Here is a 12,252-nt window from a genome sequence, read left to right as displayed (position 1 = left end):
TTTCACTCATTCATTTATGGGATAAATATAATTCATATTTCCATTAATTAATTTAGCAGGTTAACCTCCTAAATGCCAGGCACCGTTCTAGTCAAAGTATCACTTTGTAAAACAAATACCTTCATTCAGATAGTAGTAAAAGCTCTAGCTTTTCTCGAGATCTTACCCAAAATTTAGTTTGTAATGCTGTTGACAACATTTGTATAAACCTAGATTTTCATGCCCTGTAATTCAGAAATTTCATCACTAATCCTAAATTACCATCCATCCAAATTGAGAAGAACGTCTTTTTATATGAGTTCAGAAATTATCTGTTTTCGCCCTAGCCCACATAATGGCCGCTTCTCTTCTCCTTTGTTCTCCTCACTTGCCCAGCGCCCACTGTTACCCAGCTAATGGTGAACAGAGAGCCATTTCTCAGAGAGAGGCAAGAGTAGCATTGGATGGCAATTATTAACTTTATTTTGAGGACGAAGGAAGGAGTTCTTCAGGGCCAGGAGGCCATGAGTACCGGGGAGATGGATAATCTTCAACGAGTACCTATGAAAACTAATAGATAATTCTGTTTTTCTTCTCTCACACTTTTTTAACAACCATTGCCCAGACCATTCTCTCCTATTTGCGGGAAATACTTTATAGAACTAAAAAGAAAAGTAGATGAACCAGAGATTTACAGAGACACGTTTATTGTGCATTACTCATCTTGATGTCATCTTGGCTAGACCCGCACCTTTCCAGATTTGATTTTGGATGTGTGTGTTTCATGACACTGCCTGACCACACGCAGTATACCAAGTGCTTGTTTAAAGTGCAGTGTTCAAAATGACCTGTTGTTAAAAATGCTGGTGCAGACAGTAACTGGGATGGCCCCAAAATACATGAAATAGTATTCACATTCACCAGTAAAGAAATGACAAAACAAATGCCATGTTTTCCCGCCTTTCACACTCTCAGGTGTTTAAAATCACTAAGCATCTGGTCTTTGTGAGGGCCGAGAAATGGACATTCTCATACTTTTCACTGCCAGGGATAGTACAGGTTGTCAGAATCCCCACCGGGAATATACTCTGGCAGTGTGTAAAAGAGCTTTTAAAATGCTTATACTCCTTAAGCCAGTAATTTCAGTTATAGAAATTAATCCCAAGGAAATAATCAGAGTAATATATGAGAATTTAAAGTTGTTCATTTTTGTTACCTCTTATAGTAAGGAAAAACTAAACACAGTAACCAGTAGTAGGAATATAGTTAAGTAAATTATGGTTTCTAATACATAGAATACTATGTAATCACTTACAATTATATATTCAAAAATTAATCCTCTCATTAATTTAAGTATTTATCAAATACCTAATTATGTGTTAGGGTCGCTATGAGTCGGCATTGACTCAACAGCAATGGGTATTATATGTTAGGCACTCACCGGAGCTGTGGGTATTCACCAGTAAATAAGATAGAGTAGAACTGCCCCATAGGGTTTCCAAAGAGCGGCTGGTGGATTTGAACTGCTGACCTTTTGTTTAGCAGCCAAGCTCTTAACCACTGAGCCACCAGGGCTCCTTGTGAGGACTACAAGAGTTAATTTGTGTAATGACCTTAGGACAGTGTTCGGCACATAAGCACTCAAGGAGTATTAGCTGGTGTTACTACTATTACTACTGCTCCTAAGACTAGTATTACTGCTGCTGCTATTACTATGACTACTGCATGCCCTATTGGGTACACATGTGAGTTCTGTAGATCATTTACCTACCTAGGAGTGAAACTGCCAAGTCACAGAGGATATAGATCATCAAATGTACAACACACAGCCAAACTGATCTCCAGAGTGTTTGTACCAACTTACCCTCCCACCAGAGGTACATGAGCATGCCTGATGCTTCCAGGTCAGTCCATTACCCTTTAAAAGCTTTAGGTCTCATCATCTCCACCTGTTTTACATGGTATCTTGACTCAGTATTTTAGCACCAACAAAATTAATTATTATTGTTATTACTGTTTTATACAGAAATACTTCTTAAAAATACTGTTCTGAAGTAACGTACACATTAAGTGGCCTATGCAGTAAATTCCAGATTCAGATATCCAGGCTTAGATAAGTTTAGAGCAGAGTTGTGAGAACACTTGCTGGTGGGCTCTAGGTTTCAGACACTGGGGCTTCAGCTGTGAATATAAATGAAGAAGGAACCGTCAATTTCAGGTGTTTCATAAAACTTAACCAGAAGGTATCGCCACAGGGTTTTTAAAAATATTGAATTAATAGATATAGTTTAGAAACAAAGATTTAATGCATCTTTTCATGGCTTTCTAATACATAATGAGGTGGACCTTACATTTTTTAATTGTCTGCATCTTGAAGATAACTTTCCTTTGCATAGGTTATATTATTTTTAATTTTTATAAAACATTCATATGTAGCATAGTAACTAGTGGGAACTCAAATATTTTCTCCAAATTATAGCTAAGCCACAAACCACTTAAATTCAGTTACACTGGTCCTAAAAATATTACTGAAACTACCAGCCACTGCCAGAGCTGCAGACCGTTGCCATTACACCCTGTTAGCCACTGACAGACACGATGTTTTTACATAGTATTTAGTTTGTAATTAATCCATTGTGAGCCAGTTCTGTGAACTGAGAACCAGTCACTGGATGGATGAATTTCCTCTTAAAGGCAGCAGACTAAACATATTACAGTAGACATTATTGTTTGAAAAATTCACACTGTTCTGTCATAATTAGGCCCCTTTTCCGCTTTCTTTCCCTCCTTCCTTCCATGTTTGTAGCAAACCCTGGCCTGGTTCTCAGAGAATTAACACCAAGAGTGACATTTTAAATATACAGATCGCCACCCGATACCTAACGATTCAGAATTCCCAGGGGAGAAGCAGGAACACCTGTATTTTCCTAAGCCCCATGATTTATTCCGAGAATCACTAACATGTAGGAACAAAGTGACAACTTCTACTTCAGCGTGGCCTGAGGACCCACGCTCTGACTCTGCTTACCACGGCCGGCCTCACCCCCTGCTCTGCTCCCCTGGCTTCCTGTGCTCTAGCCTGCCTGTGCAGCCTGCGTGCCTCGGCGTGGTTTCTTTGGCTTTTAGTTCCTTTACCTGCTTTTTAACCTGGAAGTCCCAATTCCTGTAAGCTCTGCGTTAGTACAGTTTGTGGCACCTAACAGCACTTAATCTGTGTTTGCCAAATAAGTCAATGTATGTCTGTTCCTATAATGGACACTTTAGAAAACTTACAAAGAAGAAAATTCAGTGGAGCTAGGGCAAGTGCAAATTTAAGGTAGTTCTGTGGAGAGCATGGGAGCCCTGATGGTCCAGTGGTTAGGAGCTTGGCTGCTAACCAAAAGGTCGGCAGTTCGAAGCCCAAAACCTATGGGGCAGTTGTACTCTATCTGATAGGGTCACTATGAGTTAGAATTGACTCGATGGCAGTGGGTTTGGTTTTTGTTTTATGGACTTCCCATCACAGTCGTATATTTTGTATATTACAATAAATCGTGTGGTCCAGTGAGGAACAGCAGGTCTGTAAGCCATTTCTGCAGAGATAAATTTCATTCTGACACACCATAGTCTAAATAAGCTGCACATTTGTTCAGGCTGTAATTCGCTTTTGGCAGTTGTTACAGGGCATATCAGGATGAAATGTACTCACTAAACATTCAGCAGCTCTTTAATATTTATCAATTGTCTAGTTTTTAAAAACCCAGCAGCTTGTGTAGTCAGTTTGCCTCCATTTCCCCTCCTCCTTTTACATGGTGCATCTTAATAACATCACATAGCACATTGAACAGTCGGGAAACCACCATCACTTAAAATCACATACATCGTCTTTGATTCGTCCCTCTCTCTTACTACCCATATCTGGTCACCAAATCCAGTGCCTTATTCTTTACAGAATGAATATAGGATCTGATCACTTCTCTCCCATCTGGTTGTCATTGCATCCTGCGAGTCCACATCAGCTTAGTACTTGATCCTGGTAGTGCCAAGCAGAAAGTCAGTCTTGTGGTCTTTAGACCAACCTCTGCATCCCAGACCCTGGTCACACAGCGTGCTGATGAAGAGTTCTAAGATGTCTTCATACATCAGTCGTCCCTTTGCTTGAAAGCTTTCAAGTGGCCTCTGCTGTCTGTGTGATCACATCGGAGTCCTCACCTTGGCATTCAAGGCTTTTCATAATTTGGTTCGACCATACTCATCCAACCTCATTTTCCACTGCTCCTTATTTTTAACCTGACATAACCTTGACTTTGTCATGCTTATTTCTTCTTTGCAAATGCTTTTCAATTGTTTACTCTCCCACAAATGTCTTTTCCCCCCTCGCTCCTCTCTGAGAACTCCTGTCTAACCCCTCCTGGTGCAGTGAGCTCTTCTGATTGGCTATCAGTAGGCACAGTATCTGATACTGCACTGTGAGAAGATTCTAGTCTCTATAGTACTTTGTTGTGTCTTGAGAGTTGGCTGGCATGTTCAACACTGAATTTGGAATGTAAGATGCGAGGCCAGTCAGGCTCTGTATAGAATGCATCTACATTATACAAAAGTGTTTAGCTTCTTATACTTAGATCTGATCTTCTGCTGGGGGTTAGCAGTTGGAGATAAAAATCAGGATTTCCTGGCGATAATGTGTTCTTATTCATACATTCCTTTGATAAATATTTCCTGAGTACTTTTATTGTGTACCAGGCACTGCTCTAGGTGCCGGGAAAACAGCAGTAAATAATGCAGACAAAATTCCTGTGCCTTTGTGGAGCTTTGTGGAGGCAGACAAGTAAGAGATAAGATCATGTAAAGTTTCCTGAATAGCCAGTGTAGCAGGGGCAGGGGTTTGGGGAGCATGGTTTCAGGGGACATCTAGGTCAATGGGCATAATAAAATCTATTAAGAAAACATTCTGCATCCCACTTTGGTGAGTGGTGTCTGGGGTTTAAATGCTAGCAAGTGGGGCCATCTAAGATGCATCAGTTGGTCTCAACACACCTGGAGCAAAGAAGAATGAAGAACACCAAAGACACAAGGTAATTACGAGCCTAAGAGACAGAAAAGGCCACATAAATCAGAGATTACATCAGCCTGAGGCCAAAAGAACTAGATGGTGTCCAGCTACCACCGATGACTGCCCTGACATGGAACGCAACAGAGAACCCCTGAGGGAGCAGGAGAGCAGTGGGATGCAGACCCCAAATTCTTGTAAAAAGACCAGACTTAATGGTCTGACTGAGACTAGAAGGACCCCTGCGGTTATGGTCCCTGGACCTTCTGTTAGCCCAGGACGGGAACCATTCCCAAAGCCAACTCTTCAGACAGGGATTGGACTGGACTATAAGATAGGAAATGGTACTGGTGAGGAATGAGCTTCTTGGATCAAGTAGACACCATGAGACTATGTGGGCAGCTCCTGTCTGGAGGGGAGATGAGAAGGCAGAGGGAGACAGAAGCGGGCTGAATGGACACAGGAATACAGAGTGGAGAGGAGTGTGCTGACTCATAAAGAGGAGAGCAACTGGAAGTATATAGCAAGGTGTATATAAATTTTTGTATGAGAGACTGACTTGATTTGTAAACTTTCACTTGAAGCACAATTGAAAAAAAAAGAGAAAGTCATGTAGTGCAATGAAGGAAAATAAGTGCTGAGTGATGGGGAAGAGGAGAGACGCTATTTTAGGTGAGGCAGGAAGGACCTCTCTGAGAAAGACACTTCAGACAGATCTGAATGAAGTGAGGGAGTAAGCGGTGGGAGTGTGTGGGGGTGAACACTGCAGGCAGAGGAACAGAAGTACAGAAGCCTGGAAGCAGCAGTGTGTTGGACGAGTCAGATCCGTAGAAGTTAGTCAGCACTTTGGTGTTTACCGAACTTTGGGGACCTGTCTTAAATCTCCCTGTCTTATTGATCTTCACATTTGCAGCTCTTTCAGAAATGTTTGTGCTGATTAATACTTAAGTGATTTAAGTACTGACGTAGCCATTTCTAGCACATGTAAAATAATAATAGCCTTTTGGTTGTTTTCTTGCTTCTGAAGCAGCCAGCTTCTTATAAATTCTTCATTACTCATTGCCCTCAAAAATAGCTCCTCAGTTGAAATTGTGATTTCCAGAGTTTCCTGCGTCATTCAGTTCACGTATTTCTCCAAGTCTGTACCCACAAGGGCTGGTTACCACATACCATGATTGCCAACAGATGGAACACCCTTCTGTTTTCACTTAGCAGCCCCTCCACCAGGCATTGCAGGCAGCTTTCTGGGAGCCGCCTCCCTTCCCCCGTTAGTGAGGGACAGAGCCAGAGCCCAGAAATACAAGTGATAAAAATGGGCTTCACAGTTGAAGTTTTAAGTTACCAGGTGTTTTTCCTTTATAGCTTCATCATTGAGATTCTCCCAAGAGAATATGTAGGGGAGAAAGATCTTTATTTCAGAGATTAGAAAAAAGCAACATAGCATTTTATAAAAGATTGCATAAAAATGGGACAATACTTCTTATGCTTTTTATAACCACATTTAACTGACCTTAATCCAGTCTTGGAGCTGTGGTAGCACAGTGGTTAAGAGCTCAGGCTGCTAACTAAAAGGTCAGCAGTTGGAGTCCACCAGCCACTCCTTGGAAACCCTATGGGGGCAGTTCTACTCTGTCCTGTGGGGTTGCTATGAGTAGGAATCGACTCAATGGTGGCAGGTTTTCCAGTTTTTAATCCAATCTTATAAATACTAGTTCTTTTGCCCAGGGCTTGAAAATAATCAGTAAAGATTCTCAAGGAAATCTGGCTTTAAAAATATTTTATCCTGTTGTCGTTTGTTTACATTTCTTGGAAACTGGTAGGAAGAAGGCGGGAAAAGCACACAAGATTCTTATTTGCTAGAAAAAGCTGCCATTGTTCTCTTTACTAGCAAAAGCAGGGGATAACGAGGAGGGCACTTTCTCCATCAGGACAGTAACATTTGCTTTCAGGCTCATGAATTCACTGAGTCGTCTTCCCTGGGCTTATTATTTATGATAATGGGTAACATCGTTAGTATTTCTCATGAAATTTCTATGTATTTAGTTCTGACTGTTCAATCTCTTTTATCTTTTACTTTGAAGAAATCTATTCTGGTTGACTTCAGGTCTGAACTGTTACTGGGTACCGTCAAGTTGATTCCAACTGATAGCAACCCTATAGGACACATTAGAACTGCCCCATAGGGTTTCCTAGCTATAATCTTTACGGGAACAGATCACCAGGTCTTTTCTCCGGCAGAGCCACTGAGAGGATTCAAACTACCAACCTTTTGGTTAGCAGCCAAACACTTAACCATTGCACCACCAGGGCTCCCAAGTCTGAACTAATTTTTTATAAAACTGAATAGTTAGCTCTGCATCAGTGTGTTTACACTATGATTAGATTATTGGAAACTAGCTTGGTTTTTATTCGTCTCTGAATGGTGGGTGACTCCTCTCTGTAGACCTGACTTTATGTCCCACTTGTTTCTGTTATAGCATGACTTTTGTATTTAGTGAGTTCAAAGACTGAAAGGCAGCCAGTGTGGTTGAAGCATAATGAGTGAAGGGCAGACTGTAGGAGAAGGTGGGAGAGGCCAGATCTTACAGTTATATGGAGGGTATGATGCGGAGCTCAGGTTTGGTCAGAGTGAGATGGACAGCCATTTAAAAAGGGTTGATATGATGTGATTTACATTTTCAGAAGATCATCCTGGCAGTGGAGAAACAGCAGGGAGCAGGAACAGATGTGACAGAGACCAGAGAGGAGGCTCTTGCAGTTGTTGTTGTTAGTTGCCATAATCAGCTCTGACTAATGGCAACCCCATGTACATCAAAACAAAATGTTGCCCAGTCTCTCGCCACCTTCACCATTGTTGGTATGCTTGAGTCCATTGTTATCAACACAGTGTATTTTGAGTGCCTTCCAACCTAGGGGGTCATCTTCCAACGTTGTATCAGACAATCTTCTGTTGTGATCCATGGGGTTTTTCATTGACTGATTTTCAGGAGATCGCCAGGCCTTTATTCCTAGTCTTAAGTCTGGAGGCTCCACTGAAACCTGATGGATGAACCTGCGGTATTTGAAATACAGGTGGCACAGCTTCCAGCATCATAGCAACATGCAAGCCACCACGTTATGACAAACTAAAAGACTAATTAATCCAGGCTATTGGACCAGAGTAGCTGAAGAGATGGAAAGGAGAGGACAGAGTCATAATTTGTTTTGCAGATCAAAGTTTACAGGACTTGGTGACAGGTTGACTCTGCCCAGGCCTGATACTCAGTTCAGGCCACTGCAATGGCTGCCTTTGGTTGCTGTTCATGTGATACACAAAGCCAGGGCCTTTGCTGTACCTCATGTAGGTTTTGGGCTTGAAATGTACTGAAATGGGGAAAAACTGGGTGAGAAGGGGAAGTCAAAGCTCTGCCCACCTCAATATATAACATTCCCAGGTTGATGAGACTTTAAAGGTGATGTCATGAAATTTTTCTAAACCTTTATTCAAATAACAGTAATGCTGAAAACCTTCTAGACAGAAGCATTTCCATATTGTTCCACATAACAGACAAGACTCTCACCCCTCCCACAACGTCTGCACACGTTACCCGCTAGTGAGTTAGCAGAGCCTTTGATAAAGCCCAGAGGGGTTCATACCAGGGTTTCTCAGCGTTAGCACTGTTGACACTTTGGACTGCATAGATCTTTGTCGTGGGGGCTGACCTGTGCATTGTAGTATGACCCCCCGCCCAGTTGTGACTACCAAAAATGTCTCCAGGCTTTGCCCAATGTCCCTGGAAGGCAAAATTGCCCGATTGAGAACTACTACTTTATGCTAAACAACAGAACTTTCTGACATAGTGCTAATATTAATAATCACATTTACTAAGCACTGATTGCAACTCTTACCTTGTATTACTAGAACCAGTAGGCCATTGGTTAATTTTTAAGATCTGCTAAATTTGTAAATCATAAAGTACATAAATGCCTTATCCTTAACAAATATGCATCCACTCAACAATTGGTTGATGTTGGGCTGTGGTCTTGTCTTTGAATATGAATCCGCTGACTTGATTTCCAGGTTGTCTTGGTACACCACGCACTTTCTACCCTTTCTACTTTCAGCACTTGGAAGTGGTGCACGAGTTGCATTCTGCTTTCATCCTTGCTCTTTACTGACACATAAGTTTGTCCAGTCTTTTATAGTTGTCTCACCCATACCTAACTTAACAGCATTTGGCCCAGGGGGTGGGAGGTAGGGGAGACAACTAGCTTGCATTAAGTGTTTCGAATGCATTCAACCTAGCTTGCAAATAAAACCAGAAGACTTTTACACTCAAAGTTCCCGGGCTGCTGAATAGTGAATTATCTAATTACCCAACATAGAACAGTTGGGCTCAGTGACCATGACAGCTAGCTCTTTGTAAGCAGACAGTTCATCTGATGGGACAGAAGCACACAGGGGTATTAGCAGCCTCGAGCCACGGTCTTCAGGGTACCACATTCTTGAGAGCTGGTGTGCCAGTCAGTCAGGCCAGCCTTACCAGGTGGCGATTGGTTAAGAGGTACTGCAGGTGACAAGCACCATGTAAAGTACTCGACATACTTGTATTATCTCCTTTAATCCTCAATCCTAAAACATAGGTATGTTCACTTTTTTGTTTTACCTTTGAGGAAACTGAAATGGAGAGACACTAAGTGTCTTGCACAAGGTTATATAGCTAATTATAAATAAATGAACCGGCTGTGAAGCCTAGACATTCTAATATGTGCTTTCACCCCAAGTCCAAGGCTATGGGTGTTAGCTCTGCTGCAGAGCACTAGGCTTCCATCTGGTCCATGGGTCCATGATCACAAATGACAACTCTGAATCCTGACCTTTCATTGCCAAAGTAAGTGCTGTGGCAAGAAAATGTGGAAAGATCAATGTAAGTCCATCACTTAGAACAGTTCACAGGACTGACGGGAAAGCTCATTGACTGTAGCATCAATTCCGTTGATTTAGGGAGAACTCAGACAAATATGGTTGGTTTCCTATTTGCTGCCCTAACAAATTACCACAAATTTCGTGGCTTAAAACAACATAAACTTATTTTCTTACAATTGTGGCCGGTTGGAAGTCTGACAAAGCTCTTACCAGGCTAAAATCAAGGTGTCCGCAGGGCTGCTCTTTGCCAGCTTCAGGAGGCCCACATTCCTTGGCTTGTGACCCTCCATCTTCAGAGCCAGTAGCATTCCATCTCCAGTTCTTCCATAGTCACGTCTCCCTCGGACTCTGAACTCTTCTGCCTCCTCCTTCCACTTGCAATGTCCCTTGTGATGACAGTGGATTCACCTGGGTAATTCAGGATACTCTCCCTAACTACCTTAAGGTCACCTGATTAGCAGCTTAAATTCCACCTTCAACCTTCATTCTCCTTTACCAGGTAACATATCACAGGTTTCAGGGACTACTGTAAATTCAACAATAAGACAATTAAAATGGCAGTGACATTAATAATCATTTATGAAGTACTATGTGCGTGGCCCTTTGCACACACTATCTCATTTAATGCCCACAACCCTTAAGATAGAATACTTTTACAGATTAAAAAAATTGAGTGTCAAAAGCTAAGTAACCTGCCAAGCACCAAAGAACTGGTAAAGCTGGGACTGAGATTTGAAGTCCAGTGTGTCTCATTCCAAATCTGTATTTGTTAATATGTTAAAAAAAACATTTGAGTATGTTGTTTCCATCTTTATTTAAAAATAACTCAGGGACTTTTAAGAAATTTAAATAGTTATTTTTGGCATAAAATATTTCAAAACTAGCATTTGAATAGTTACAGAAAGCATTAATGGAAATACAATTCTTTGTATAAAAACCTTCTGCAAAGATAATACAGTAAATAAATTTGACATCTGTTTTTAATTACCCATTTTAGGTAAAAGGTTAATTATTTAAATGAAAAATTCAGGTCCTTTGAACAGTTAAGCAGCTGTCTAGGTTTGACAGAAAACAAACAAAAGGATCATTTAAAAATAAATCAAAAGGTATTTAAAGTAATTGACCAAGGAGGACCTAACCTGAAAAGTCTGCAAAGAACCTCGACATCTTTGCATTTTTAACCGTTTTCTGTTACAGGAGATGAGTATGATGTGTGTGCCATTTGCCTGGATGAATATGAAGATGGAGACAAGCTCAGAATCCTTCCCTGTTCCCACGGTATGAGTAATCACACGCTGGTTTAAATTTATTTTATGTACAAGTAATGGACATTTAGGATCCTCTTAGGGGGAAGAGACAGAAAAAAATTCTCTGTACTCCACAAGCCAGGCCCTGTAATAATTAGTGGTCTCATTAAAGGATGGATGCGTATTTATAAAAATTTACGAACTTTCTCCTGTTCCTACCTGCATATGGATCAGAAGAACACTGAATAAACATGGCAAGAGATTAAATGTCATGCCCTCGACCACAGCACTGTAACTAAAAGCTGTGTATTTTGCTTCAACAGCTTATCACTGCAAGTGTGTAGACCCTTGGCTAACTAAAACCAAAAAAACCTGTCCAGTCTGCAAGCAAAAAGTTGTTCCTTCTCAAGGCGATTCAGACTCTGACACAGACAGCAGTCAAGAAGAAAACGAAGTGTCGGAACACACCCCTTTACTCAGACCTTTGGCTTCTGTCAGCGCTCAGTCGTTCGGGGCTTTGGCCGAATCCCGCTCACGTCAGAACACGACAGAATCTTCGGACTACGAGGAAGACGACGATGAAGACACTGACAGCAGTGACGCCGAAAACGACGTTAGTGAGCACAGCGTCGTGGTCCAGCTGCAGCCTGACGGTGAACGGGATTACAACATAGCAAATACCGTCTGACCTGCAGAGGGGGATCAGTTTACTTCTCTTTAAAATTATATGTAGGTATATAATTTGATTTGGGTTTTTTTTTTTTTTGGCTCCCTTCTGAGATTTCTGTAGAAATAGCTCATTTTTTAGTATTCTGCAGTTTAGTCAGGTTACAGAAACAGGCTTTTTGATCCAGTATTTTTTTTTATTGTCTGCAGGAGTGTACCTCGTTTCACTAATAATAGAAAGGTGCTGTGTGACTTAAGCACCAACTCTCCTTTTGGAATGAAAAATAGCCAAAACATTGAAAAAATCCTCAGTATAGCTTGCAAAAAGACCTAGACCACAGGATGCAAATGTTTTGTGTTTTACACAAAAGGTCAGTGCTGCTGCTACCCAGCATGAGCTAAGCCAACGCCCCTTCCATGAAGTT

The 12,252-nt window shown here is 41.4% G+C and overlaps 1 protein-coding gene across 4 annotated transcripts in view; it reads left to right on the top strand.

Annotated features, from left to right (window-relative positions):
* RNF13 (ring finger protein 13) overlaps nucleotides 1-12,024 on the top strand; it is a 125,427-nt gene extending 113,403 nt beyond the window's left edge. For all 4 annotated transcript variants that reach the window (XM_049867109.1, XM_049867108.1, XM_049867110.1 and 1 more), the window contains 2 exons: nucleotides 11,112-11,192; nucleotides 11,485-12,024. In XM_049867109.1, coding sequence (XP_049723066.1) covers nucleotides 11,112-11,192; nucleotides 11,485-11,849 — 446 coding nt within the window. In that variant the 3' untranslated portion in view covers nucleotides 11,850-12,024. The remainder of the gene's footprint in view (nucleotides 1-11,111; nucleotides 11,193-11,484) is intronic.
* Nucleotides 12,025-12,252: the final 228 nt, after the last annotated feature.

The sequence above is a fragment of the Elephas maximus genome, chromosome 23 (assembly GCF_024166365.1).
Source record: "Elephas maximus indicus isolate mEleMax1 chromosome 23, mEleMax1 primary haplotype, whole genome shotgun sequence".
Taxonomy (NCBI): Eukaryota; Metazoa; Chordata; class Mammalia; order Proboscidea; family Elephantidae; genus Elephas; species Elephas maximus.
Note: the sequence above shows the minus strand (reverse complement) of the source record. Positions and strands in the feature narration are given on the sequence as shown.